Genomic DNA, 23,672 nt, shown 5'->3' on the forward strand with positions numbered 1-23,672 from the left:
TTTGGTTTGAGTCTAACCTTGCTGCATACCAGGGAGTGGTCGGTGTCGCAGTCTGCACTGTGGAAGCTGCGTGTGATTTGAACACTGTTTATGGAGGTTCACCTTGTGATGATGAGGTCCAGCTGGTGCCAGCGACGTGATCTTGGGTGTCTCCATGAAACCTGGTAACAGGGTTTAGTATGGAAGAACGAGTTGGTGATGCAGAGGTTATGATAGGTACACAACTCGAGCAGTCTCTGTCCATTCTCATTCATCTTTCCAATGCCATAGTGCCCAAGGCAGGAGGGCCATGAATCGTGGTCGGCCCCAACCCTGGCATTGAAGTCCCCCAGCAGGAATAGGTGTTCGGAATTGGGGATGCTACTAATAATATTATGGAGTTCCTCGTAGAACTGGTCTTTAACTTCATGTGAAGAGCAGAGTGTTGGAGCATAGATGCTGAGTAGGTGTACTGGACCAGAGGTGGTGAGCAGTCGGATGGACGGTATACGTTCCGAGCCATTTGAAGGTGGCTCTATCATGCTGAGCAAGGAGTTTCTGATGGTGAAGTCTACTGCATGCTGTCTTGGTTCTTCAGGATCCATACCCTGCCAGAAGAAGGTGTCGTCTTGCTCTCTTGGAGATCCGCTCGCAGGGAGGCGTGTCTCCTGAAGTGCTGCAATGTCCACATTGAGTCTACTGAGCTCGTTGTTAATGATGGCGGTCTTCTGAGAATCGTTGATTTGTGTAGGGTCTTCTGACAGGCCAGGACACATAGTTCTGATGTTCCAGCTTGCAAAACGAAGGGCTGGTACCTTCTTTCCTTTTTTTGTCTTGCCGTTTGGTGCAGTGTTACAGTCCACTTGTCGGGCAATGACCCTGAGCTCCAAGCACCCATTGAAGCAGGTGGACTGTGGCGGGACAGAACCTTACTGACTGGGGGCTGCCCGGTTTGAGGCGGGCGGTAGCTGTCCAGTGAGATGCGATGACCTCTCCCACCGACAAAGGCAACCCATGGCGCCCAATCTCTACGCCAATTGAACTGGACTTAGAACCAGTAACTGCTGCCTTCCGTGTTGTTTTGGTCGCTGTGAGGCGACTATGGAGTCTCCATGGCGCATGCCTGGGCGGATGTATGGTGGTTGTGAGTTGCCCAAGTGTCAAAACCCCCCTCTTGGCCTTCCTGGTGGGGTCCAAAGGTGTGCAGAGCATGACGTTTGGCACCGGTATGGCTGCAGGAACTGCTGGAAACATGCCAAAGGTGGCACATGACTGCCTTCGGGGTTCCGCTCCGAATTTTCTGTCAGGGTTTACTCACTTAGCCTTGGTCTCTCCCGAGACACCCACAAGGCAGTGGGGTTGTTAGTGCCTCTGCTCAGGGCTCGGTGGATGCCGGTGGGAGGAGGTTGGGGTGGAGGGGGTGAGGAGGTCTGTTTATTGGCCATTAAAATACTCAAGGGTTAAATCACATTCTAATAAAAACACTGTCTTCGGTCAGTTGAGAGGTGAGAAAGGGAAACCACCCCAATCATTTCCCACCTGTCTGTAACAGACTGGGGGCTCATGAGTCCAGGATCTGGAACATTAGGTTAAACGAGTGATTTGTAAGTAGGAGGCAAATTGATTGTAAAGTTTAAAAAATTTAAATCGGGTTTCCTCATATTGTTTTTACTGTACTGGAACATTTAAGACATGGTCACATTCGCTGCCAAAGTGTTTGTAGAACAGCTAGTTATCACGGAGTGCACTAAATCTATTAAATATTGAAAAATTAAAAGAGGTGGTTAACCAGTTCGGATTCCCTTTAAGACCGAAAGCAAGAAAGGCGGAGATCCTGAAAATACTAGCAAGTCACTTTAGTATTGTCAGAACCAGAAGACACAGGCATGGAACCTGAGTCTGACAAAGTAGCATCGGCTAGAATTCAATTGGAAATGTGGAGAATGGCGTTCGTCTTTCAAAGGAAAAGAGACAAAAAGGAAAGAGAGATTCAAAGGGCGAGAGAGGCAGGAGAGTTTGAACGAGCAAAAGAAAGACTGAACTCACTAAAAAAAGACCTGCTCAAGCCTTTATTGAATTTGAGCAAGTTAAACGCCTGGCTTTCAATCGCTGGCTGTGACCTCTGAAGTTAGAACCCTTATATGAGAGCTTACAAGAGGTGATCCTATGGGAGGAATTTTAAAATAGTATTCCAATTAGTATAAAGACCCATATTGAAGAACAAAGGGTTACAACGGTGAGTGACGCTGCTGCAATGGCAGACGATTATGAGTTCACACATAAACCCTTTTATTAAGGAAAACCTTTCCCTAATAATCCCCAGAAGCCCAAGAAGGACACAAAGTGAAATAAATAAAAGCAAAATATTACACTTGCTGGAAATCTGAAACAAAAACAAAATGTGCTGGAAAAACTCAGCAGGTCTGGCAGCATCTGTGGAGAGAGAAGCAAAGTTGATGTTTCAGGTCTGTGACCTTTCATCAGAACTAGTAAAGGTTAGAAAAGAATTAGGTTGTAAGCTAGTGAAGGGGAGTGGGTGGCGGAGAGAACAAAGGGTAGCTTTTCCCTACCTGAGGAGCGGAAGATCTCGGGAGTCGGGAGCGACTTAAATTCAGACCGGGGATCAGAGCGAGGCCTTTCCTACCTGAGGAGCCGAGGCAGTCGGGAGCCGGGAGCGACTTAAATTCAGGCCAGGGATCGGTGCGAGGCCTTTCCTACCAGAGGAGCGGAGGCAGTCGGGAGCCGGGAGCGACTTAAATTCAGGCCGGGGATCGGTGCGAGGCCTTTCCTACCAGAGGAGCGGAGGCAGTCTCTCTCTCTCTCTCTCTCTCTCGCTCTGCGTCCAAAAAGTGCAAAAAGAAAAATCTACAAGTGACATCACGGGAAATCTGTAAGCTGATTAGTTGGTAGATAACATTTGTTATTGCCTGTAAATAACTTTTTAAAAAGCAGAGAAAAAAAAGTTCTTTTTTAAAAAACCCTCAAACAGCTGCCTTGTAAGTAAGAAGGTTAGCACGACTGAGGTTTTTTTAATTAGTGTAATTTAGTATTAATTACTAATTAGATTAGTGCTGTTTGGACAGAGTGAGGCTGTGAGTTGTGTCTGAGAGATTTTACTGACTAGGGGAAGGAGGAGCTCTTTGGTTTCTTTTCTTTTCTGCTTTTTCAGCCTCCGCGGTACAGGGGAAGAAGCTGATTGACAAGTAACTGGTAAGTTATTCTACTTATTACATTAGCAATAATTAGTTTGTAAAGCTAAGGTATGGCAGGGCAGCTTGGCCAAGTAGAGTGTGCCTCCTGTGGCATCAGATTTCTGGGGCATTGGGACCGGTTCTGGGGAAGGTGGGACCTGTACAAGCCAGACAGTCTGCACCTGAACAGGGCTGGGATAAATATCCTTGCAGGAAGGTTTGCTAGTGCTGTTGGGGATGGTTTAAACTAGTTTGGCAGGGGGGTGGGAACCTGAGTGCAGTCTTAGATAGGACAATTTCAGGGCAGGGAACAGGAGGCAGAAAATTAGCGAGTGACTCTGAAAGACAGAAGAAGCGAAGGTTAAAAAGTGTGCAGCACAGGAATTTGGCAGTGTTAAGGGGCATTTATTTAAATACAAGGAGTATAGTAAATAAAGCCGATGAGCTGAGGGCACAGATAGACACATGGCAACATGATATCGTTGCTATAACGGAAACTTGGCTTAAAGAGGGGCAAAAATGGCAACCACCAAACCCTGAAAACCATGATCAGAGCCTATTGATGTGAGTACCTCCATGATTGGGACAAAGAGTTAGTTTTCCTGCTGTTCACCACCAGAGATTCTGTTCCGATTAACTGAAGAACAAGACGACAGAGATGGAAGGATTTGGGCAAGAGATACAGGGGCAACGTGAGGAAGAACTTTTTTACGCAGCGAGTACTAATGACCTGGAACTCACTGTCCACGAGGGTGGTGGAAGGGGAAATAATCAATGATTTCAAAGGGAAATTGGATGGGCAGTTGAAGCAGATAAACCTGTAGGGTTATGGGGATCGACTGAGAGAGTGGGACTGACTGGATTGCTCTGCGGAGAGCAGGCATGGACCCAATGGGCTGAATGGCCTCCTTATGTGCCATAAATGTTTCTCTATGGCTCTAATTCTCTTCAAACCCAATGCCTGAGATAAATCTGCCGAATTGCTTACCCATTCAAAAAAATCTGAAATTTCACATATTTCAGCCGCTAAGAAACATTCATTTTAGCCACTTACATTTGAACTGACTGAGGGAGCATGGGTCTGGATGTTTGTCGATCACATGTTTGCAGTATCCACCAATGTGCCAGGTGTTGACAAATATAGCAGCAATCCCTTCTGAGATTTCCATACTGCTCTTGAAATCATCTTTAGAGTCTCCATTGAAATTACCACACAACCCTGCAAGAGAATAAACAGTGTAGGATTATTGATCAGATCCTGCAGCAAGTGAGATTGGTCATTGTTTGAGTTGCTGCAGTACAACCAGTACCAGCATACAGTATCACAGACTAGTAGGAGGTGAGTTTGTGTCCACCATTACTCCCACACTGCACATTCCTAACCTCAGCTGTGTCTATTAGCTGATCAAAGACTGCTACTGGAATGAGAGTAATGAGAGGTCACTCTTATTTTTAAGATGGGAATGACAGAATTACAGGGAGAGGTGAGCTACCAGTCCTCTACGATCAAAAGTAATAGGTGGGGCACGATAACAAAGTGCTGATGGAAAATATGATTTTTTTTATTCTTTCATGGGATGTGAGCGTATCGTTGGCTAGGCCAGCATTTATTGCCCACCCCTAATTGCCCTTGAGAAGGTGGTGGTGAGCTGCCTTCTTGAACCACTGCAGTCCATGTGGGGTAGGTGCACCAACAGTGCTGTTAGGAAGGGAGTTCCAGGATTTTGACCCAGTGACAGTGAAGGAACGGCGATATAGTTCCAAGTCAGGATGGTGTGTGACTTGGAGGGGAACTTGCAGGTGGTGGTGTTCCCATGCGTCTGCTTCCCTTGTTCTTCTAGGTGGTAGAGGTTACAGGTTTGGAAGGTGCTGTCGAAGGAGCCTTGATGAATTGCTGCAGTGCATCTTGTAGATGGTACACACTGCTGCCACTGTGCGTCGGTGATGGAGGGAGTGAATGTTTAAGGTGGTGGATGGGGTGCTGATCAAGTGGGCTGCTTTGTCCTGGATGATGTTCAGCTTCTTGAGAGTTGTTGGAGCTGCACCCATCCAGACAAATGGAGAGTATTCCATTACACTCCTGACTTGTACTTTGTAGATGGTGGACAGGCTTTGCGAATCAAGAGGTGAGTTATTCATTGCAGAATTCTCAGCCTCTGACCTACTCTTGTAGCCACAGTATTTATATGGTTGGTCCAGTTAGGTTTCTGGTCAATGATAACCCCCAAGAATAAAAACTGAAATGCTGGAAGTACTCAGCGGGTCAGGCAGCATCTGTGGAGAGAGAAACAGAGTTAATGTTTCAGGTCAATGACCTTTCATCAGACTTGGAAAAGTTAGAGATGTAATGGGTTTTAAGCAAGTGAAAGGGGGGAGGGTGAAAGAAGAACAAAAGGGAAGGACTATGTTGGAGCCTATGGCAGGATAGATTAAGTGTTAAATGAGTTATGCATGCAGAGCCAAAGTGAGTGGTAATGAGACAAGCAAATAAACAAAATGATGTGTCTACAGGAGATGTGAATGGCAGAATCATGAACAGCCATCAAATGAAAGCAAATAAAGGACAAAGTGAGAAAAACCAAAAGCAGCAAAGAAAAAGGAAACACGATGGGGGCAGAGGTTACTATCTAAAATTGTTTAACTCAAGTTGGAGATTGGAAGGCTACAAAATGCCCAGTCAAAAGAGGAGGTGTTGCTCCTCGAACTTGCGTTGAGCTTCATTGGAACACTGCAGGAGGCTAAGGACAGAAAGGTCAGAGTGGGAGAAAGGTGGAGCATTAAAATGACGTGTGACCCCGAGCTTCCAATTGCTTGTGGACTGAATAAAGGGGTTCTGCAAAATGGTCACCTAATCTGCATTGGCTGTCCCCAATCTAGAATGGAACACATTGTCAGCAGCGAATACAGTATATCAAATTAAATGAAATACAAGTAAATCGCAGTTTCACCTGGAAGGCCTTGGACAATGAGAAGGGAGGAGGTAAAAGGGCGGTTATTGCATCTCCTGCATTTGTATGGGAAGGAGATGTAGGAAAGGGAAGGGTGTTGAGCGTAACTGAGGAGTAAACCAGGGTATCACAGAAGGAATGGTCCCCTCGGAATGCTGAAAGGGGAGGGGCAGATGTTTAGTGGTCATATCATGCGAGGGGGGTGGGGGTGTTGGAAATGGCAGAAGATAATCCATTGAATACAGAGGCTGGTGGGTCGAAGGTGAGGAAAAGGGATACCCTATCATGGTTCACTTAGGGGCGTGGTGGTGGTAAGAGCAGAAGTGCAAAAAATGGAACGGACACAGTTGAGGGCCTTCTCTGTTGCATTTGTTCCATGGTGCAATCTCCATGCAAGTGTTTCTGATATGTCCTTCCTTTTTCTCAACTGAAGATTCCGCCCACCATGGTTGACAGGGCCCTCGACCACGTCTGTTCCATTTCATGCACGTCTGCTCTTACCCCTTCCCCGCCCTCCCAAAATCTGAATAGGATTCCATTGTCTTCACCTTCTACCTCACCAGCCTTCATATTCAACGGATCATCCTCCACTATTTCAGTCACCTCCAGCGTGATGCCACCATCAAGCACATCTTCCCCACCTCTCCTCATTCAGCATTCCAAAGGAAGCGCTCCCTCTGCGACACCCTGATCCACTCCTCGGTTACCCCCAACACTCCCTCCTCTTCCACAGCACCTTTTCATGCATGCACAGGAGATGCAACACCTGCTCTTTCACCTCCTCCCTTCTCACCATGCAAGGCCCCAGACGCTCGTTCCAGGTGAAACAGCGATTTACTTGTATTTTCAATTTTTGCCTCCCTTATTTTGTGAAACTCACCACCAACTTCATACCCTTTATTTTCCCTACAGTCAAAGTGAATCAAATGGTAGCCAGCAGACAACGTCCTGCCCACAGTTCAGTAATGCATCCCTGCAGGTTCTCCTCCAAGCCATCAGGGGAAGGCAGGAGGTCCTCTTCCCTGCAGATGAAGTGTGAAGATACTCCACCCTCACCAAGGTGGCCTGGAGGAGGTCTTGAACTGAGGGGTAAATCTTAGAGCATGGGTGCAGTGCCACAAGCAAATCAAGGACTTGCTCTGATCAGCAAGGGTAAGTGGTCCTGGCGAGGTTCCTCCATTGATTTATTCCATGGGTAGGTGTCTTTAAGGCAGAGGGTACACAAGGAATGCAGTTGAACGTGTGAGCAGCCTTGGTGCCATTTACTAAATGATGAAGATTAGCATTGTTTATGTGATTGGATGTGTTGTGCAAAAGCCAATGCAGAATGAGTGATGTTGATGCATGTATGCAATGGTTGTGATGTCATTAAATCTGCACTGTCTGTTGCAGGAGGAGCAAAGCAACAGCCAGCGCGAGCGTGCTAAGACAGGAGGAAGGGCCCCTGACATCAGGCTGCTGACCGTGGCTGAGGAGGAGGCCTCTGAGATCACGAGAGGAGGAGGGAGGCAGGGCGAGCGGAGAAGGTGAGGCAAGAGCCACAAGGCGTAAGGATGAAGTATCATCTCTGCTTTTGCAGCCATATGTGGAAACTGAAGGAAATTGTGTGAACTCATGTGAAGCGCATGCTTAAAGTATCTCGAGTAGCAGAACACCACATGGCCCAAGACTCCTCCCCTGGAGCAAGAAGAAGCCAATGCCTCAGAGGGTGCACCGTCACCTGCCTCTTCCTCCAACTCCGCCAGACAGATACATCCACACAGTCTGTAGGGGATGTAAGATTAGAATCTGGGTCACAAGCTGGTGTGCACGACATAGATGCATCCCAGCAGCTGAGGGAGCATGTGTCAGCCGGGTCCCCTGACAATCGGAGGACTGCTGGGGACCAGAATCCTGCTCGGCCCCATGCTCATGATAATCGTCTGTTTGTTGCTATGAGAAGTCTGCTGGATGTGCAGCAAAACCATGTGAAAAATATGTCGGCGATGTCGGAGGTCATGGGTGGCTTAGTGCGTGCCATGGAGGAGTCCATGCAAGCAATGTCGCAGGCATTTGAGTGTATGGCTTCCTCAGTGGAGAGTCTGGTGAGGTCCTTAGCCAGTCTGGTTGAGCACTCGAGCAATATGCAATCTGACCTGCACTCCATCGCTGTTGCTGTGGGCTTCATGTAGTAGAATCTAAGCAAGAGGGGGACCTCCCTCCAGGTGCTCCTTCCCCTCAGGAAGACAGACAGGTGCCATTGTGCACACGGATGGAGGGGGAGCATGTGCCAGCTGCCCCGGGGCCTTCCTCTCTGGACATCTCCAAGGAAAGTGGCATTTCGTCCTTCCCCACCCCCCCCCTCCCCCCCACCCCCGACATTGACACCCTTACCTGCAACAGGTGAGCACATGGGGGATACTCAAGCACCATGGCTTCAGATCCCCAGTAGGATGGAACCATCAAGGCCCCGTTGCTCTAGAGGACGCCCGCCAAGGTCATCCACAGCAATGGGGAAGGTCACTGAGCAGACTGCCTCCACCTCAGCTGCTAATGTCGGTGTCGCACCGAGACATAATGGCAGGAAAAGAAAAGTGAAACAGTTTTGAGCACGAAGATGGAACGGGAGATGTAGAAACATTTACAAAGGCAAAGATGTATTAAAACACTTTTTATTTCATCAATTTTTGATCCATTCAATAATATTTTGCTTGATTGCAGATGGACACAAAGAAGTTTTTTGGAGTCCAGTGGCAGTAATGCAATGATGCTTGCCAAGCATCTCCCGAAATGTCCAGTGTCCATATCACATTGGCTGCTTTCCTATTGATGATTAATAACTTTTTCCAATACTGTCATGCCTTACTTTTGTTTTCTACGGTCATAACTCAATGCTGCTTTCAGTGGTGTATATTCATATTCATTGTAGCCCATGGATGATTTCAAATGCCAATCACATGGAAGTGCAGCCATGCTTCGTTAAGATTGCAGAGATGACTAAGATCTCTTGCAAAAGTGAATTTCTGTGGGGAATTGTTATGTTTCTCTTCCCAATGTTCATTGAACATGTGGCTTATTGTTGGCTGAAACGTGCATAAATTAGGTTCTCCCTGATGCCCTTGTATGTCTCTCCATGGCTCTCATATCGATGATGGCATCATTGCCATTGTTCTCCTCCTCACCCACTTCATAGTCATCCTCATCTGAGGAGGACTGGTGTTCATCCTGTTCCTCCGCCTGCAGAATGTTACCATGTCTAATTGCAAGGTTGTGCAAAGCACAGCAGACAGCGATTATTCGTGACACCCTCTGTGGCGCATACTGAAAGCCCTTCCAGACCGGTCAAGGCAACGGAACTGTATTTTCAGTATGCCAATGGTGTTCTCAAATACGGCTCTGGTGGATGCATGAGCGACACTGTACCTCTTTTCAGCAGCGCTTTGGAGATGACGTACTAGTGTCATCAATTATGTACAAAGTGGGTAACCCTTGTCACCGAGGATCCATCCGTCCACTTTGGCTGGTTCCTTGAAAACTGCTGGAAGCTGGGAGTTATCAAAATGTGGAGTCATAACAAACATGCATGATTCTTCTCCAGTGGTCACAAATCAGTTGCATGTTTAAAGAGTGGAAGCCTTTGCGATTGACAAAGACAGCAGGCTGGTCTCAGGGAGCTCTAATGACCCCATGAGCACAGTTGATCACCCCTTGCCCTCTAGGGAAGCCAGTGATGGTGCCAAAGGCCACTAGACCTTGCTGCCTGACAGTCATCGTCTACAGGTAAGTAGATGAAATCATTGGCATGTCGAAAAAGGGCATTGATCACCCCTGATGCACCTATGGGTCACAGATTGTGAGATGCCACGTATGTCGCCCATTGATCCCTGGCAGTAAAGAAATCGAGTGCAATAGTAATCTTGAGGGAATGAAAACAAGCGGTTGCAGGTAAAGCTGAAAGAGTGAACATATTTCTGTTGCCATTGCATGTCACATCCTCATGCCTCACTGACATCTGAAAATAATGTGTCCTTGTCCTGAGGATGCGATGACATGCCACTGCCCGTCTTCAATAATGCCTCATTCTGAGCAGCCTCACCTCTTGTTCTGCCTGCTGCTCCTGTTGAGGCATCATCTGTTGATCACCAAGATCCCTCCTCAGTCTCTGCAATTGTTCGCGCATTAGAGGACAAATTGCGTGTATGAGACTCATGTCTTTGCAGCTTTTCATTGTTGAGATGAGAAGATTGTTGTAAAACCCTTCTGCCATTCAGCAGAACCATTCAGCAGAGTCATGAGCAGATTGCTGTTCTGTGCCTTACATTTGCATGCAGCAGGAGATCCCAACCACCATCAATTGTTTCCTCCCAATAGACTTGAATTCTTTGACCAGAAAATGTTGTGTCTGTGATACCAGACAAGTTTGACCACCTTCCAACCTCCTCCTGGCACCTTCCACCCTGCACCCATCACTCTTGACCCACCCAACTCAACCATCACCCTTCCCCCTGTTACCATAGAACCTCCCCCCCATTACCACGGACCAGCTCATCATCAATTTATATGAACACACAAATTAGGCGGAGTAGGCCACTCGGTCCCTCGAGCCTGCTCCACCATTCAATACGTTCATGGCTGATTACTCCAAATTCCCACTTACCCTTGATAACCTTTCCACCCCCTTGCTTACACATGCCATTCCTCCCCCTGTCCCTACTCCTGTCACCATCCAACTGCTGACACTCACCGTTGAACCTCCAGGAATATGGTTATAGTTTGCCAATCCCTCCCCTATGATGACCTCAAATATCCAGCCTAAGTCTCGACCTTAACCCCTACCATATACAATTGCCCCCTGTGGCTGTGACCTTTTGCCAGCCAGTACCCTGACTAGACACAAAGGACTCTGATGACAACAGTGATCCTCCCTCCTTTTAGGCCTATCATGACCATCAGTTTTCTGACAGGTACATACCAACACACCACCCCCTGCAACTACATACAGCCAGCTTCAACGTCAAAATCAGCCACTACACACCCTGGACTCTGCTTGCCTCCCTTCTCTGTTCCTCCACCCACCCAACTACAAACCCTGCATGCTGCCCTCCTCTCTCCACTGCTCCTCCATGTACCCGAGAACCTACCCTTCCCTCCCTGACCACCCTCCCCTGCTCCTCCATGCACCCAATCAACTCCAAAGTTCCATCACTGACCACCCTCCCCTGTTCCTCCATGTAGCCCCAACCCATGCTGTCGCCGCCATCCCCTGAGATGATTCACCCTTGATGGTGCCGATCCTGGAGGCAAACATCATTCCAATGTGGCATTAATTTAGTGGCTGAGTGAAAGAAAGAAGAGCACAGTCCTGCAACTCAACTGCACAAATCCGACTGTTGCACACCACGTTGAAAGATTCATGAATGGGTGGCACTGGAATATCACTCGCTGTTCAGCTAATCTGGCAGGTAGGACTAAATCTAACTAAGCGTAGGGTAACGAGTATTCATGGCATGTAAATGAATGCAAAGCTATAGTCCACCACCGCGCTGGGGGAACCCAGGAATGCTGCAAACCTGACGATTTATTTCCTCCAAAATATGCCACCATCGGGGATCTGAGAAAGTACTTCCCACCTAATTATATTACCCAACATGCCACAAAATCCATCGTGGCTTACTGCATAAAATTCCCCCTATGGTCTCTGGATTACTAGTTTGACGACAAAATGTACTCAGCATGGCCTCATTATGACAAACACCCTCCTGCGCCAGAAGGACAAATACAAAACCACATGGAGGCATCCTAAATCAAAGCACTGGCACCTCCTGGATTATGTCAGTGTCCAAGTCAAAGATCTAAGTGATATCTGTATCACTCGATCCATGCAGGGGACTGATGCCTGCTGGACAGATCATCAACTTGCTCGATCGGTGATGAACATCCATCCAGCACCAAGGCATCACAACACCCAAAAGTCCAAGAGGAAGATTAATGTCTCAGCCCTAAAACAGCCCGACCGAAGAGAGGAATTTCAGCTCACAATCAATTTGGAAAATCTTCACATATCCAACTCAATTTCAGAACAGTGGGAACAAATAAAGTCAGCTACACTAGACTCCTGTGTCCAGACCATTGGGTTCGAGCATCGTCATCACCAGGACTGATGCGATGAAAACGATGCTGAAATATGTGACCTCGTGGAACAAAAACGAGCAGCCTTCATTGTCTGGCAGAACAACCCAAGGTCACAGGTCAAAAAGGCAGCATTCCAACAGCACAAGGCTGACACCCAAATACAAATTTGGAAGATAAAAGACAAGTGGTGGACCAGAAAACCCAAGAGATCCAACAATAGGCAGATCATTGTGACATGTGAAGCTTTTTTGAAGCCACCAGGGCCATCTATAGATCAAGGTCAAATGGACAAAATCCCCTTCACTCACAGGATGGTGTCTCTCGTCTTAAGGATGACAATGCCATCCGTCAACGCCAGAAACAACATTTTCCACATCTCCTCAGCCATTAATCCACAGTGGCAGCTGATACTTTTCAGACTATCCCCCAGTATCCGGTGCTAGATTCCATGGATGAACCACCATCGATGGGAGAGCTGCAACAAGCAATCAAACAGATGGAAAACAACAAAGCCTGCGGCCCGGATGGTATTCCAGCTGAGGTCTTCAATTCAATAGTCCCTGCACTCATCCTACAGATTTGAGAGGAAAAAAAATTCCCCGCCGACTTCAAGAATTGGACAATTGCAACTATCTTCAAGAAGGGAGACAAATCATGCTCTGGAAACTATCGAGGTATTTCCTTCTTGTCCATAGCAGGGAAAATCCTGACACGCATTCTCCTGAATCACCTACTTCCTGTGGCTGAGGAAATCTCCCAGAGACACAACGTGGCTTTAGATCTTCCAGAGGAACCTCCGGCATGGCCTTTGTTGCCCGACAAATCCAGGAAAAATGTTGAGAACAACACCGTGGCATTTGACTCGGTAAATCGCGAGGCTCTCTGGATTGTTCTCCAAAGATTTGGATGTCCAACAAATTTCTTCACAATCCTGCAATTGCTCCATGATGATATGACTACAACTGTCTTGAGTGGGAGATCTGAAACGCCTTAATCATGAGGCAGAGCAGAGCGGCGGCAGAGAAGGAAAGAAAAGGAAGCAAATCCTGCACTCTGGATCCCACCACCTCGTAGGACATCCTGCCCCATGTGTGGGTCGAGAATCGACCTGTTCAGTCACCTGAAGACCCATGGCAGAAACTGGCAACCTTGAGTAGACATCATCCTTGAATTGAGGGACAACCGACAATGACGACTAGTTCAGTGACATTACCACTACTCCACCATCTCTCTCCTTCAGTTAGTTGTGTAGTCGTCCACCACCATTCAAGACTGAATGCGACAGGACTGCAGAGCTTTGATCTGATCCACTGGCAATCAAACTGTTAAGGTTCATTCCTCATGATTAATGAGAATTAATTACAAATTAATTACAGCTGATAGAAGTAAATGAGACAACTTATACCTCAAATGCTCGTGTTTTGTGATGAAGGTCCTGAGGAACAGCGACATTTGTGGGAAGTGCAGGAAACGCTACCTGAAATGTTAAATACGGGCTGAACTTTAAGGATGATGGTGAAGAAGGACTGGCAAAATGGTGTGAACGAGTGGAGAGTAAGAAAGCACAGTAATAGTGACACTAGGATACTGATCGTGGGTCTGGAAGTGACTCGTGTCAAAATCGATCACAAAGCATCCGATAGTGCAACAGGGAGATCTCACAGTAGTATTCCCAACAAACATAAAAATACAAGTGCATGCCATTGCTTGAACAGATTAGGCAATGAAATAAAGGCCACAGATTAGTCTCGGAATTAGAAGCAAAAGTGCTCACGATTCTGAAGTTTTGATGGCTGCCAAGAAATGAGGATAAACTAATAAAAGAAACAAAACAAAGGGAATTAGATAGAGAGAGTTTGGAGTTTATTCTGAGGTGCCAGATAAGGGGCAATTAGCTTTGTCACATAGGTGGACTTGTATGGAAAAGTACTTGCAGATAGGACTTATAAGGCTAAAGCGAGGTTAGTTGCGAGGGGTTTTGTAGAGCGACTGGGTGATGCAGGTGTTAATGTGGACTCTCGCACAGATGCAAAAGAAACCTTAAAAATCTTTTTAGTTCTTTTGGTCAACATATTCATGGAGTGTCGAACAATTAATATAAAAGCTGCATTTCTGCTGGGCAATATATATATCAGTGAGAAATCTTTCTGATACTGCCCAAAGTAGCAGCAGCTGCAGAGGAAAACCTTCAAAACTAAACAAATGCATCTATGGCTGGAATGATGCTTCCAGGGTGTGGATATTTTTTGGTGTGATCTGTTTTGCCAAAACTCGTGGCTGAAGTTTATGAGCCCTCCAGCGTCGGGGGTCGTAGCGGTGGGGGGCCCCGAAAGATTCCTCCGGGAGAGGCCTGCCATGACGTTCGGCATCGAGAAGACCCCGCCGCATTTTACCGGTGGCAGAGAGGCCTCGGTGTGCCCCCACCCCCCCCCGAAACCCCCCCCCTCCCACTGCCACTCAGCGGCAGGGCCTTCATTTCCATATTAAAATTTAGCTCAAAAGATGCAAATCAACTCACCTTGTCCCGGCGGCCGTCCCACACTGATATTCCGGCCGCTGGCCACAACTCCCGTGCCTTTGGAATTCCGTTCGGAGTTCTGAGGCGTGACATTGGCCAGGGGGTGGGGGGGGGAAGAGTGAAACTATCAGGGTGGTGGTGGGGAGCGGTGAAAAACATTTTATTGGCTGTGGGGATGGTGGGAAGGTGTTGAAGGGCAAAGGTAACGAGGTTTGGGGGGAAAGTTTGCGTTGGCAATAAAGTTGTTAATAAAGTTAAAACAAACATTGGGGGGGGGGGGGGGGTTGAAAGAGCCTCCAGCTTTTATTTAAATTTTCAAATCACATTCACAATAATATCCCTTTAAAAATTCAAATGTCATTGGAGGGTTGAAGCCCTTTACAAACGGCGCGGTACCTGCTCGGCACCGCCGGACGCATTGCCAGGACCGAGCAGCCGCCCCCTCTACATCATTGGAAGCAGCTGCTCCGCTCCCTCCATTTAAATGAGCCCCTGCGCGAACTATCACGGGGGCTCAGCGATGACGCATTCGCGCCTGAAGTACGCCGAGATGAGAGCGTATCACCGCAATTTGCTGTTGTGTCCAACTAAAAGTAAATCCTGCAGTGTATTATTGGTATCAAAAAGGAAAACTTTCAAGCATCGTCATTATCCATGTTAATGATTTCTTATGGGGTGGTACTGCAGAATTTGAGATTTGTGTTATTAATAAAATGAGTAGAAATTAAAATTGGGAGTCAGGCTTGTGGGCTTTTAAAGTGGTTTAGATATTAATCAGGGTGGGTCTTGAATAACTTGAAAACAACATTCCTATTTAGAGAGTATTACTCTCATCCCAGTTACTCTGACTAAGTCCTCAAAGAAAAATGATGTTCTATCTAAAGAATAATTAGAGCAATTGCAATGCTTGACTGGTTGGGTACTCAGATTAGACCGGTTGCTAGTTTTGATGAGTTGGAGTTAAGTTAATAATGAAACACCCTAAATTGTGAATGTTTTTAGGGCAAATAAAACACTAAAAAATTAAATCTGGAGAAATGGGTACTTAAGTTCCCATCCTTAGGTGACACAAAGAACATGAAGCTAGTTATTTTTAGCAACGGTTTGCATGCTAATCTTCTTGAGATGTATTCAAGTGCAGCTGATTTCATAATATTTCTGATGGGTAAAAATGGGAAATGTTGTCCTTTAGCTTGGGAAGCTAAGAAAATAAGAAAGGTTGTTAAATGGACTTTAGCTGCTGGAATACTGACTCTTATGGACACAGTGGTTATGGGATCCTTTTATCAAATATTTTAACTGAGATTCTGTGCAATAGATAGTGTTAATTTTATATTAATTGTGTTTAATTATATACGCAGGTGATGGGCATTAACTGCTGATTTACTCATGCCTCTGTAAATAGGCACAGACTGAAACTGTGGTTGTTGGGTTAAGGAGGTCTATGCTTGTAATGTCTAACACTGTAAATAAATATAGAAGTGTGTAAAGACTAGCTCCAGTTCTATTTTTCACGATCTGGCTTTCTAAAATATTAATACCTCCACTGGTTCCCACTTAAGCAATGCCTCAATTTTAAAATTCCCATCCTTGTTTTCAAATCCCTAATGGCCTCACCCCTCCATTTCTCTGAAGTCTGCTCCAGCCCCACAACCCTACGAGATATCTGGAATCCTCTAATTTGAGCCTCTTGAGCATCCTTGATTTTAATCACTCCATCACTGATGGCCGTGCCTTCAGCTGCCTGGGCCTTAAGCTCTGGAATTCCCACCCTAAGCCTCTCCACCTCACTTTCCTCCTTGAAGACGTTCCTTAAAACATACCTATTTGACCAGGTTTTTGGTCACCTGCCTTAAGATTTCCTTAGATGGGTTAGTGTCAAATTTTATTTTATAATGCTCCTAATAAGTGTCTTGAGACATATTGGGCCTAATTTTAACAGCTCGTAGCCATTCTCGGTGAGCTTGTAAAAATGCGCGTCGCACGCATGATATTTTGCACAGCGACTCATTAGCATGGAGGGGACGGAGTGCCCGCCAAGGGCTTCAGACCCTTCAGTGCCATTTAAATGTTTAGAGCCAGGGTTGTTAGAAAATTGAAATAATATTTTATTAACACTTCCAATCCCCTCTCCCCCCCGCCCCATGAATAATCCATTGGTTTTATTTGTCCTAACCCCCCAAAAAAGCAAGTTTTCACTCACGACTTTCCTCCCCCCGAACTTTATTCCCTTTGATCATAAATCCCTTCCTAGCATCCCCGCAACTAATCGCATTGCTTTTTGCACGTCTATCCCCATCCGTCCCTGCCCTGAAAAAATTCTCTCCTCCCCCCCTCTCCCCACCACAAACTGAGATCCGAAGGCAGGGAATGTCATTACCGTATTTAGATTAAGGCTCTGCTGCCGAGTGGCGGGGGAGCTGCCCTGAGACATGCTGCTGCAGGTAAAATGTGACGGAGCCTTCCCGGCGTCGAGGCCCATGGCAGGCTTCACCTGGAGGGATTTTCCAGGCTCGCCCACCACTGCCACCGACCCCCAATGTCAGAGGCCTGGTAAATTCATGTTTACGGCATTATATAAATATAAGCTGTTTTTATCATCTTTGTTGAAAGATTCTTCATAGTTTGTGCCTTTGATTTCTATGCTCTGCAATAGTGTGAGGCCAGGGGAAAGTGACAAATAGGATTCCAGGAATGAGAGCTCTAAAATGTAAAAAAACTGGAACTTTTACATATCAGAGAAAAGGTTACAATGCTATGAAAAGTGGATATTGCACTTGCAACCAGGTTAGTAATCTGGGTTGTGAGCACAAAAATAAAAGTCATGAGTACAACATAACTTGGTTCAAGACCTTTGAGGAGAAGTAATTGTATCCTCCACAGAGACCAGATATGCCAAATATACTCTTGAGCTAAAGTTCAACTCCCAACTGATAAAGAGTTAGGTGACTGTGGTTTGGAGCAAGACTGATGGTTGGAAGGGTACGTACAGATAAAGGTCAGTTTTATCACCTGTTGAACTGGAGAAGAATTTACCCACTTCCTCAGCTCCTCACAGGGTACAGAGTAATAAAATACATATTACTCCATAGACTAACACAGCAACGTTGCTTCTCAATTTTTTTTGTGGAATGTGTGGGTGATTTACTTAAGTGCAGAGCCCCTTTAAATCTTTTGCACACGTGTGGTAATTTAAAGGGATTGACCTGGTCGCAGCTTGCGGGTTTCGGGTTGCTGCATGACAACACGCCTGCGCACCCTAGAGTGAACACTGCTACACAGTATGTACGGAACTCAGATGGAGAGTACAATACAGTTCTATAGAGTTGTGTGTCTGAGGACTGATGATTGTGAGAGGTTAGACGACTGAGGGTACCTGCCTCTACCATTACTTATGGTCCAATAAAACCCAGTGCCCCACCCCCTACCCCTACCTCCCCAAATCCCTGACTAGAAAAGACCCTCAGTATATGTTTTATGGAAGTACCATGAGAAAGCAGGTAAGCATTGCATACAATATAAATAATAATATTTATTATATTGTATTTTGAACAGTTCTGGGTTCCATATTACAAAAAGGACATAGACGGGCTGAAGAAGGTGCAATAAAGGGGCAGTGGTTAGCACTGCAGCCTCACAGCTCCAGCGACCCGGGTTCAATTCTGGGTACTGCCTGTGTGGAGTTTGCAAGTTCTCCCTGTGTCTGCGTGGGTTTACGACGGGTGCTCCGATTTCCTCCCACAGCCAAAGACTTGCAGGTTGATAGATAAATTGGCCATTGTAAATTGCCCCTAGTGTAGGTAGGTGTTCGGGGAATATAGGGACAGGTGGGAATATGGGATTAGTGTAGGATTAGTATAAATCCTACACATTAGGCACAGACTCGGTGGGCCGAAGGGCCTGTTTCAGTGCTGTATCTCTAAATAAAATAAAAGATTCACGAGAATGATAGCAGAACTGAGAGCTTATAACAATCAGAAAAGATTGAACAGCTTAGGACTCCTTTCTCTCGAAAAGAGAAGACTGAGGGGTTACCTGATGCAGGTCTTTAAGATTATGAAAGCTTTTGATAAGGTAGACGTGGCAAAGATGTTTCCACTTGTGGGAAAGACCAGATCTAGGGGCCATAAATATGATAGTCATGATAGTCCAAACGGGAATTCAAGAGAAACGCCTTTATGCAGGCAATAGTTAGAATATTGAACGCGCTATCACAAGAAGTATTTGCGGTGAACAGTCGAGATGTATTTAAGGGGAAGCTAGATAACCACATGAGAAAGGAGTAGAACGACATAATGATGGTTTAGGATGAAGAAGGGTGAGAAACTCAGATGCAGCATAAACACCGCATGAGCCTGTTGGGACAAATGGCCTGTTTCTGTGCTGTGAACACTTGGTAATAAAATGGAAACTGTAATTCTTGTTGCAGATCAGTAATAGATTTTAAAGCCATACATTTCATTTATGTTATGAGTCTTATTCAATGTCATTGTACAATTAACATCAATCCACTAGGAATTTTCTGTTGCTAATTGAAGTGATGCACCCCTTTCCCTACAAGTCCTCTTAAGATTCCAACGCTAATGTGATGAAGAAACATGGGGGGTGGGGGGATGCTGAATCAGGTAAGAAATGAGGTGGAATTTGAAGCTTTCTTTCGTATTTACAGAGTCTCCTGGAGACATTGTCTTTCCAAACACTGATATTATATAGAAACAATAATGTATCTCTTACCATCTGTGGTGTCAAAAAATTTCATCTGTATGGTAATGTACACCTGGAAAACTGGACTGAAGTAAACCTGCATCTTCAGGCCAAATCTGGTGGACATCTGAACCCAGGTGATAGACTTTCTCTCAATCTTAATGCCCGCTGAAAGAAATACAGACCATTGAAACCCATCCCTTTTCTCAGTAACAATGACTAAGGAGCATGAGAAAGGGAACACAGTGATGCAAACAGCAATAATGAGCCTGGCAATGGTATGAACACACTTAATTCCCCTTTGTCCATGCACCTGAGTTCCTGATCTCAACTACATTGCTGTGAAGAGATGACAAGCTGAATCCAGCTGCTTCTCATTCAGGGTTAAATGCAATTTGAGGCAGTTGTTGAACATCAGCTGTACTGTGAAAGGCCTGGGGCTGAACTCAAGCAAGTGTGGAGTTAAAGGGCAAAAACTCCAAGCAGCAAAGTTCACTAACAAACTCTTAACATATTGGTATTGTGTTGCTCTGTTTGCACTCCTTTTGCAAAACAGTTAAAATTAATTTGTTAATGCATCTCTAAAAAATAAAGGATAGGAATGTAGAACAAGAGCGTTAAGAGTTTGTATGTTAAATATACCAATCGGAATTTCTACATTAATAGATGAAAATACATCAGTGCCATAATCGTCCCACATAATGAGTGATTTACAATGCAGAATAGTATGTATATGGTTAAAGACATCTGTTTTGGGTGGTGCTGTGTATCGTTCCTCTTGGGCAGTGCTGTACATCACTACCCTCTGATGGTGTTGTTGCATAGTTGTGAAAATTCTGTAAGTTATAAGAATGCAGCTCATAAAAATATAATTGCAGCCCTAATTCTAACACATGAGCAACAGATGTGTGCTTTATTGATAAACACAATTGCTGTTACCTTGTGTTGCAAGGCAGTAATATGTTAAAATACTGTGCTGCCCTCATAAATTTCAGTCAAGTGAAGTTGAAGTGATTTATTAATAATGCCTGAATTTGGAGATGGGTTACTGTCACACAGCATATGGCGGAGTGGGTCACACTGTAGAATACACGGAAAAAGTGTTATCTTTGCAAATTCCCTTTTTATTGATTGTGGCGTTATAATGACAGCAGATTGGCATGATTGATATTGTATTGTATAGTTTAACCAGCAGTGATATTACATTTTGCAGATTATTATAGCTGTATATATCATAAAATATAATTCAATGCCTTGCTCCAGCTGCAGGAAAGTATTGCTTCCCAGGGACTGCTCTAGTCTTATGGGGTACTACCTCGATTACTGTAAAAGGAAGGCAGTAAAATCGATCATATAAGTAGAGGAATGTAGAAAAATGGAAGAGGCATGGCTGTCCGAAGGCAACTGCCACAGTTTAAAAACATACTATTCTACCTTCATATTAGCTGTCAATCTTTCTCTAACCAATTCCCTCCTTCATTTTCTGAGACGAGTGTAGAAATTGCCAATTTCTCACAAAGACCAAGTTCTTCTATTTGGGTGGGGAGTGAAATTCCATTGGAGGAGTGGGGTATGGCAGTGGGGGAGGGAGGTGTGGGGTTCTTTCAGTCATTCATCATAACTTTAGCAGAGAAGCTTCACAAACTCCAGGAAACAGTGTTGCCTGCATTCGCTCCATTTCTTTGGTGTTTCCGTAGCACTTCCGCCAAAGTTACGACAGGCGAGTGGGAGAATCCCTGCGGAACGCAAGAACATTCAGTCCCACGAGTCTGTTCCACATTCAGTATGATCATGGCTGGTCTGTACCTCAGCTCCATCATGTTGGTCTAGTTCCATAATCCTTAATATCCTTGTCTAATAAAAATCTATCAGTTTCAATTTTGAAATGAAGAGAGTCCCAGATTTCCACTACCATTTGTGTGAAGAACTGCTGTCAGCTATCACTGCTGAACAGCCGAGCTCTAATTTTACAGTTATGCGCCCTTGTTCTTTTTGTCCCAGTATTATTCTGGTGACTCTGCAATGTGCCACCTCTTCGGCCAATATATCCCTCCTGAGGTGCATTGCTAGAACTGGGGTTTAACCAGGGCCCTGTATGGTTGTAACAAACTTCCACCCCTTTATCTTCCAGCTCTCTTGAGCTAAAGGCTAACATTCTATTAGTCTTTTAAATTATTTTTGTACCTGTCCAAAAGCTTTTAGTGATTTCTGTACTTGGACCCTAAATCTCTTTGCTCATCCACAGTTCCTAGCTTCTCATCATTTCGAAAATGCTCTGATCATCATTCTTCGATCCAAAATGGATGACCTCACACTTTCCTACATTGAAATTCACTCCCTCCATCCAGGTATTAGTTTAAACTGGGATAAAATAACATAGAAAGGAATGTGATCCAAACACGGTAAGAGCAGTGCCAATCATTGACTCTACTCTGCTGACCACTTCCATTGCACCAGCGGTGGATAGTTTCATATCTTCAGCAACTGGTACATCAAGTCAGAACTAATCTGTCTTGTCTAGGTTCCCTGTGTCGTGCTTCAGTCCGTGTTTCCTCACTGTTATGTTGAGATTTTTGCAATGCTGTGTTTCGAGGTGATCTGAGTCAGTGGGACATGTTATTGGGTGAATACAGAGAAAAGGTTTACAAAGTACCAGTGTTAATTATAACAGACACTAGGCAAAAGTAAAATCATTCACATAAGCAAATGATATTATAAATAATACTCTGGAATTATTAACAAGTGCATCACAGTGTGGATAATAAGATCAAATACCTTCTGAAAAGTATCCTACTCTTGGACAGACCTAAACTACACATGCCAGGCTACTTTGCCTGACTGTTTAATCAGGCCTAAGACATTTCCTAATGCAGTTTTAATGAACACAACTTTACTTCTTGACTTTGATTATATTGCCCACCTCTCTCTGATTTTAACTGGCTCACGACCTGAACCTTTCTCCAGTGGAGTAACAGCAAGACTGCAGCAATACTTTTCAGTCCCAATCAGAAACTGTACCATGGCTCCTAACTCACTCCTCTTCCACAGCTGCTCAATTAAACTGAGCCTGACAGTCAGAAACTGAGTTCCGATGAAGGGTCACTGACCCGAAACGTTAACTCTGCTTCTCTTTCCACAGATGCTGCCAGACCTGCTGAGTGATTCCAGCATTTCTTGTTTTTAAGTCAGAAACTTTGATGTCCCGTTGAACTGCAAGCTAAGCTTAAAATCTCACCTCACCAAGACCACATATTCCCATTGTCATAATATTATCTGCCTTTACCCTTACTTTGCCCTCACCTCAACTACTTTCTGAAAAGGCCTCGCCAGACTCCTGAGCCAAACCCATTACTGACTTCAACTCACCCAGAATTCTACCACCAGCATCTATCCTGCACTGTCCACCAATTTTTTTTAAAATATTCATTCATGGGATCTGAGCATCGCTGGCTAGGCCAGTATTTATTACCCATCCTAATTGCCCTTGAGAAGGTGGTGGTGAGCTCCCTTCTTGAACCACTGCAGTCCATGTGAAGTAGGTACACTGACAGTGCTGTTAGTGCATCCTTCCCTCCCGCCACTCCACCATCAGTGGTAAAGCCTTCAGCTATCATGGCTCTGGAACTGCTTATGTAAAGTAGGAAGTCTTGGAATATCTCTCCCGACTGTTCAAAAACCTCCTCAAAAACTACCTCTTCGACATTGCTTTTAGTCAGCTCCCTTTACCTTCCCCCTATTCCAGTTCGGCACTTGGTCACTTGTGTGTTTTGGGAACTATTGCTAGATTAGCAGCACTAAATCAATATGTATTTACCTTTCAGGAAGGGTAGACTCTGGATGTGATTATTCACGTATACCATGCCCAGTTTCAGGAAGGTAATTTTTATCTGTGAAACAATACCACTGTTGAACAAAGGCATCTGCTACATGGAAACTTTTATAAGCAGTCTTTTATAAAATAAGCCTCATCCTCAGGACTCTTTCTATGGACAGAGTCTCACCCTCAGGCCCTCTCTACAGACAAGTCCTCACCCTCAGAATCCCTCTATAGGCAATCAATGGTTTGGCTGTAGTTATAATACTGTATCTAGTTTTGGGTGCCTTACTTTAGGAAGGATGTCAAGGTCATTGAGAGGATGCAGAGTTTTTCACTGAGAGTACACCAAGAATCTGAAGCTTTGGTTAAAAGCAGGGACCTGAGAAACATGGGCACTTTTCTTT

The 23,672-nt window shown here is 45.2% G+C and overlaps 1 protein-coding gene across 1 annotated transcript in view; it reads right to left on the minus strand.

Moving 5' to 3' along the window:
• Positions 1-23,672, minus strand: part of LOC137377250 (mucin-6-like) — a 268,629-nt gene that overhangs the window by 173,708 nt on the left and 71,249 nt on the right. The window contains exons 9-11 of the mRNA XM_068046793.1: positions 23,266-23,338; positions 19,482-19,619; positions 4,225-4,389 (exon numbers count right to left, since the gene is read on the minus strand). Of these exons, the coding sequence (XP_067902894.1) occupies positions 4,225-4,389; positions 19,482-19,619; positions 23,266-23,338 (376 nt within the window). The remainder of the gene's footprint in view (positions 1-4,224; positions 4,390-19,481; positions 19,620-23,265; positions 23,339-23,672) is intronic.

This window comes from Heterodontus francisci, chromosome 14 (assembly GCF_036365525.1).
Source record: "Heterodontus francisci isolate sHetFra1 chromosome 14, sHetFra1.hap1, whole genome shotgun sequence".
NCBI lineage: Eukaryota > Metazoa > Chordata > Chondrichthyes > Heterodontiformes > Heterodontidae > Heterodontus > Heterodontus francisci.